Source organism: Pinus tabuliformis, chromosome 5_1 (genome assembly GCF_031772625.1).
Source record: "Pinus tabuliformis cultivar Carrire ecotype Pingquan chromosome 5_1, CPIR1, whole genome shotgun sequence".
Taxonomy (NCBI): Eukaryota; Viridiplantae; Streptophyta; class Pinopsida; order Pinales; family Pinaceae; genus Pinus; species Pinus tabuliformis.
Genome location: NC_142305.1, coordinates 414743889 through 414751067, shown reverse-complemented (window position 1 = coordinate 414751067; position 7179 = coordinate 414743889). Strand labels below are relative to the sequence as shown.

At 37.4% G+C, this 7179-nt stretch overlaps 1 protein-coding gene across 1 annotated transcript; it reads right to left on the bottom strand.

Annotated features, from left to right (window-relative positions):
* Positions 1-340: 340 nt before the first annotated feature.
* On the bottom strand, positions 341-1624 carry LOC149165241 (BTB/POZ domain-containing protein At3g50780-like). Its single transcript, XM_089429758.1, has 2 exons — positions 1057-1624; positions 341-906 (listed from the first exon to the last, which is right to left on the bottom strand). The coding sequence occupies exons 1-2, from the start codon at positions 1622-1624 to the stop codon at positions 341-343; spliced, it is 1134 nt and encodes a 377-aa protein (XP_089285884.1).
* Positions 1625-7179: the final 5555 nt, after the last annotated feature.

Genomic DNA, 7179 nt, shown 5'->3' with positions numbered 1-7179 from the left:
ATGAGAGGCCAACCTTCACCAATCTTGTCCAAACAACAGCCCAGCCCAAGTCAAGGAGAACTGGATAACCATTTTTCTGAATATGTATATAGAATTGGATATTACGAAATAACTCAAAAATATTAAAAATTTGTACAGCATAATCAAACTGCGTACTAAATCCAGCATAAACTAAACATTTAAGACGGCTACCGTAATAATAACAGGCGGCGATCATGAAGATCTCTTACACCGTAAAAAATTACAAAAATAAGCCCATCAAAGTGTGTAAAAGCCAAAATGGCATATATACTTTGTCCCTACTGAATCATCATCTTCATGGTGCCTTTTGCTAGTTATATCAAAGCTGGTCTAAGATCATGGCATCGTGCACTTTCTCGGCCCACCATGTGAAGAGACCACTCCTGCTCTTGTAATTTTCGGTGAAAATGCCTTGACAAACACTGAAAATCCGCTTTTGTTCAACCAAAGGGAGGGTTTCCGCTACTCTAATAATACCTTTCTCCAATAACTCTATTACCAATTCATAAGAGAAACGATTAATGAGCTTCACCATTGTGTCAGTCCAATTGGTAAGAAAATCAACACGGAATGACGTTGGAGTAATTATCTCTCCATTTCCCATCGGCTCCAAAATGATCTTAATTAAAATCCCAAGCATAACAATTGCATCAGAAGAATTTTGTACCGCTCCACTAGATAGTGCATTGCGAAGATCGGGATCTTCACAAAACTCTTTGACCACAGTTTCGAACAATTTTACATCGCGAAGCCGAATGACTTTCAGTAGCCAAGACAAGTCAGAACAAGCCGCTCCCATAGAACTTTCATCAGATTTAGATTTAATGGCTTTCACATCTGCCTTAAACCGGTTCAAAATGGCATGTCTGCACGCATCTTTAATAGCTGGTTACGTATTTAACGTACAGTAGTCAAATATATGTTGCTCCACAGTGCTGCGAAGCTCTCCTCTATGGTAAGCCATCTGCAGCAATTCTTGTAGAGACTCTGTCACCATCTTTAAATGCTCGCAATCTGACTTGCTTTGCCTCTTACCAAGTCTAGCAGCTAAATCAGGCAATGCATTTATGTTCAAAGATGACAACAGGAAGCGAAGCTGGGCTTGTTGCTCAGGACTCCAGCGCACAGCAGCTAAATATCGCATACATGACTCCATGCAATCACGAAACATCACTTCAGAAGCAACTGGTAAAATAGTCATTGCTTCATCTACATTGGAGAAATTAAAGCGTTGCTCTGTATCATAATAATACATTAGCTGAATACATTTGATGTAGCTCTCCGGATGGCAAGAACATGTTACCTTCATTTCCAACGGCCGCTTAGCCGAAGACCCACCTTGGAAAAGCTTGGTTTCGAAAAACTCAGCCTTCTTCAACACTTGAGAATGGAGTAAAAGAGGATTTCCGGGATGCTCCACTCCAGCCGAATCGATTATATTTAATCTTACGTCGGCTGTATTCTCGTCTCCAAACCTTAGTGGCTGATTATAAGCCATTGCTTTCTGCAAATACAATGACACTTTGGCCTCAATATCTTTGCACACAGCATGCACCGTATTACGATTTTTGTGTTCCATATGTTCTGTGAATGCAGTGACCATTCTTAAACACCGTCCAAGAACCTCTCTCTGGGCGTCTCGTCTCTTTTGATGTGATAATCTAATCCATAGTTACCAAGTTCGGCCGTACGGGCAAAAAGAATTCGGAAATTCGATGATTCGGTTCAGTACGACTAATAATTTGTCAGTTTCCAATTCGGTACAGGTCAGCCGTGAACGATTTTGGTCAAAGCTTTTTATCAGTATATGTCCAGCGTCTATTGTGCTGCTCTATTGTGCTGCTCCAGTTGAGTTGACGAACAGTGTGGCTGTGTAGAATAATCAAGCTCGGGCTCTGTATAACCATGGATAGGAATATTGACAAATTGTCTCTGAATAAAATGGGAGAAATAAATCGAGTTTTTCAAATACATTTTATAAAATAACGCAGTCTATTGAAAATTGAGAATTGAAATTTTATAAAAATAATGCAGCGATCTTTTAGCTTTAATGCTATTTTTTAAGTTTTAAAGCGTGTATTTTTTTTAGTTTTTATTAAAAATTTATTATGGTATTTTTTAGAGGATTAATCAAAAAATTGGAAAAAAATAAACAATAATTTTATAAGAAAATAAAAATAAAAAATAATAATTTTTATATTATTAAAAAAAAAACAATTTCTATCAAATTTCTCTATAAAATGTTAAATATCGTTAGAAATTTGGTTAGAAATTTGATTATTTTAATTTTAGTTTGATTTTGATATTTTATTATATTATTTACAAATTGTTTTATGACAGAACATGGTATAATCTAAAATAAATTACTAATACTAAAATGTAAAATTTTTATTAAATAATTAATTTAATTAAAAATGAATCAATATTGTCATTGACATTAAATAATATAAATAGCTCCGATACATATTTAGGAGGCATCATGTGACTCTATTGTTTTAAATGAGAGTTGAGTTAATAATTTATATAATTGCAACTAAAAGAAAGATAACTTCTATCTTAACAAAAATTATGAAATAAGGAATTGGTTGCAAATTGGTACCTCTTTTATAAAAAACAAAAATCCGAATTTCTATATTTGAAAAAATTATAAACAGATAAATTTAAAGAGATAACTAGTTAGTGATTTCTATATAATGACAAATTGCAAAGAAAAAGATAACTTCTCTCTTAAAAATAATTCTAAAATAGTAAATTCTTTGCAAATTGGTAACTCTTATAAAAGAATAAAAATCATAACTTCTATATTGGAAAAAGTTATAAACTGAGAAATTTAAGTGTCAAATGGATAACTCTTGTAAAAAAAAATAGAAAAAAGATAAATCAATATTAGAAAAAATTATAAATCATATAAAATGGTAAACTTTCAAATCCATAATTTTTATACAAAAAAAAATAGAAAAATAGTAACTTCTATTACAAAAAATTATAAATGGCAAAATTCATTATTATAAAAAATATAAAATGGTAAGCTTCCAAATCCATAACTTTTATAAAAAAAAAATAGAAAAACAGTAACTTTTATATTACTTTTATATTAAAAAAATTTATAAATGACAAAATTTAGTTTACAATGGATAAGGCGTGTGCCGTCGTTATCATTTTCTGCCGCTGGTTAAAGAAAGTATCACTGTTATTGTGTGGCTTTACTTCATGTACACGTGATAACAATGTTCGTCAAACTCAAGCTTTGAATATGATACACGGTTTTTATAATTTCGTCATTTTGAAAATATAATAACGTATGTCAAGCTTTATGTCAGTACATTTGAGAATATTATACTTTTATTTATAGTGAGTGATTTTAAACATATTTTTTAACTTTTGTTTTTTTTAACTTTAATTTTTTTGTTTTTATCTTTACGCTATTTATTAAGAAACGTTAGGTTTAAAATGTAATATTCTCATAATAAATCAACCGAATAAAAAATTGATTAAAAAGTTATCATTCAATGAAAGTTATATGGTCGGCGATTTTGAGAATATATAGTACATGTAATAATGATGTTTATCAAGCTTTATGTTAGTAAATTTGAGAATATTATATTTTTACTTTATGGTTAGCGATTTCGAGCATATTTTTTTATATGGTTAATAGGGTTGGAATTTGGGTTTCTTTTGTTGTCATATATTTTTTTTTTGGGGTCTCTACGGTATTTATGAAGAAATGTTAGATTTAAAATATAATGTTCATATAATTCATGTAATAATGATGTTTGTCAAGTTCTATGTGAGTGCTTTTGAGAATATGCGGTACACTTGTTGATAATATGTGTGTCAAACTGAAGCATTATATGAGTGATTTTGCGTATATTACGGGTATTCTATGATTTTATTTTTTTGAAATGGATGTGGGAGATTATTATGATGGTTTTATTTTTAAATTGAATTTTACCTTATTTTTAATATATATATATATATATATATATATATATGAAAAGCGCCTGGCCCAGACGGGTTCACGTCAAACTTCTTTCAGCATTTCTGGGAATTAATTAAATGGGAAGTCTGGCAGGTCGTGGAGGAATCAAGGACTCTCAGATGGATGTATCCAGCCATGAACGCAACATTTCTAGCATTAATTCCCAAATCTTCGGAATCCAATTCTCCAGATAAGTATCGGCCCATTGCCTTATGTAATATCATATACAAAATTGTCTCTAAGGTTATTGCCCTAAGATTGAAGCCCTTGCTGCCCCTTATCATCTCTCCCGAACAATCCGGGTATGTAGAAGGGCGACAGATTACAGATGGGATCATCCTAACCCATGAAATAATGCATTCACTCAAGCAATTGAAGAAGCCAGGGATGCTACTCAAAATCGATCTATCCAAAGCATTCGACAGTATCAGCTGGGATTATTTGCAAAAAACTCTCCTTGCTTTTGGCTTCGCCCCCCCATGGGTCAGATGGGTTAGCAGTCTCATTTCCTCATCTTTCTTTTCCATCCTCATTAACGGGATTCCTTCTCCCACCTTTCGTCCTTCCCGGGGCATTAGGCAGGGAGATCCCTTGTCACCCTTTCTGTTTGTTATCCTCGCTGAAGGTCTGGGGCGAAGTATAAAAGCTGCCATTCTTGCGCATAAGCTCAAAGGGATTGCTGTTCACCATCTCCCAGCAGTTTCTCATCAACAATTTGTTGATGATAACATGCTTTTCGGCCACCCATCTGTTCAAGAAGCACGCTCTTTTAAATCCATCCTTGACTCTTTTTCAAAAGCATCTGGAGCCCTCATCAATAATGCCAAATCCCAAGTCTTTTTCTTTAATACCCCTCCTTACACCCAAAGAGCCATAACGCGTATTCTTGGCTTCTCTAAGGCTTCCCTTCCCTCCTCTTATCGCTTCAGCCCTCAAGCATTCTTCGTGGTCAAACCTGCTCGAAAAATTAGAAGCCAGATTGCTCCTTTGGACTTACAGATCGCTTAATATGGCCAGCAGGATTGTGCTGATCAAGGTTGTTTTGCAATCCATGCCACTCTATTTATTCTCCATCTTAGCTGCGCCAAAATGGGTTCTTAAGGCCATCAAACAACTGCAGCGGAACTTCTTATGGGGCAGCTCAGGACCAAATAGAAAATGGGCTCTCATTAGATGGGAGAAGGCATGTCTTCCTAGATTGGCAGGAGGAATAGGACTCAGAGACCCAGAACAAAGTAACAAGACCATGGGAGCGAAAATATGGTGGAGGTGGCTTTCAAACTCTAACACCCCCTGGGCAATCCTCTGGACAACAAAATATACAAGGAACTTACCCCTAGAAGAAAGGATCAGAATGTCGGAAATCAGCAAAGGCTCGCTCATATGGAACTCGGCCATTCAACATAGAGATCTCATCCAAAAACATAGCTTCTGGGAGGTGAAAGATGGTCTTACTGCCAGGTTCTGGGAAGATTCATGGCAGCAGCTACCGAATCTCAAAGATAGTATGCAAACTATTTCAGAATGGGAGATAAATCCGCAGGAGAAAATAAGCAATTTCTGGAAAGCACAGACTAACCAAGATCAGAGAGATTGGAAGGAAACAAGCATCATTTTACCACGTAGCTCAAATCAAAACCAACTCTCTCTCTCCTCAGAGCTAAAAAAACGCAGGATATTAAAGCAAGCAGGAATGGACACATTGAGATGGGGTTATGAGGAGAGGGGTACCTTCACTACAAAGGAAGCCTACAGGATCATCATAAGGGACAGAATAGACAAAGATCAGATATGGGGCAAAATATGGAAACCCCCAATTTGGCCGAAGGTATCCACCTTTCTGTGGCTTCTCTCATACAATAGAATCCTCACCTGGGACAACCTCAGAAAACGGGGTTTCTTGGGACCTTCCATCTGCCTCAATTGCAATCAGGAAGAAGAATCAGCTCTCCACCTAATGCAGACGTGCCAGATGAGCAGAAAGATATGGGAAAAGGTGGTATTTCGTTGTCAAAAGGAAGGCCGAGTACGGGGGGATATCAAAGACACAATACGCCAATGGCCTCAAGCGCCATACCAATGTAAGATCCTAAATATCCTATGGCAAATAATACCGGGATTCTTGATGTGGAATATCTGGAAGGAACGAAACCGGAGGATTTTCAAAGGTCAATCAATGACTCTGGAGCAGGTATGGAAGGGAATTCATAACAATATCAGTGAAACTCTTTCCACAAAAGGCTGGTCCCAAGACGACTTCCCAAAGCAACCTCAGGAGCTAGCCATCTGGAACAATTGGCAGATACAGATACAAGCTCAGATTTCGGTCAAGGCTAACCCAGCAAAGCACCAAACCCACAATGTAAAGTGGATGCCACCACCCATAAACGTGTTCCAACTGAATTTCGATGGCGCTTCGAAAGGCAATCCGGGTCAGACTGGTTATGGAGGCATTATTAGAGATCATCAGGGTAAACCTCACATTACCTTCTTTGGCACAATAGGTTGGAATACCAACAATGCGGCGGAACTGGAAGGTTTATGGAAAGGACTTACTCTGGCGCAGGAGGGCAATTATCTACCTCTAATTGTGGAAGGGGATTCCCAAATTCTTATAAACATGGCCTTAAAGCTCCAACAGGGTTCCCAAATACACAAGGTCAGCAGCAGCTGGAGACTGGCATCCAGATTGGAACAAGTTCAACACTGGTTGCAGGAGAACAGAGCTGTTTCCTTCAAGCATATAAAAAGGGAAGGGAACAAGCCAGCTGATTTCCTAGCTAATTTAGGGGTGGACAATGAGAAAGAGTTCTCTGCAGGCCCTCTACATAATACAGTTTCGGCGGATCATCTCCCCACCTTCCAAGCAATATTAGACAGAGACATGCAACCACAGGACGATTCACACCCGGATGCGGGTGGCAGCTTGAGGATCGCTTGAGCTTGTTGCGTTGGGCAGCTGGCGTCATACGGTGGCTAGCCAGGACGGCATCAGTCGGTGGCTCTGCGAAGCATTAAAACCTTTAAATGCTGAGGAGACGGCATTGCAGGTGGGAGATGGGCTCAAGCAAGGCGACTTTAAGCGCCCTGTACCCTGATTCGATGGGAATTGTTCTGTCTGGATCCAGATTGTTCCAAGCAGAGGTCTATTTAATGGAGCATTGGCTCCAGGTTTGGTA

Coding starts and splice junctions, on each gene's coding strand:
- LOC149165241 (XM_089429758.1), bottom strand. CDS start 1,624: ATGGTCACTGCATTCACAGAACATATGGAACACAAAAATCGTAATACG. Junction 907..1,056: donor TGATTTAGCTGCTAGACTTG/GTAAGAGGCAAA, acceptor ATACGTAACCAG/CTATTAAAGATGCGTGCAGA.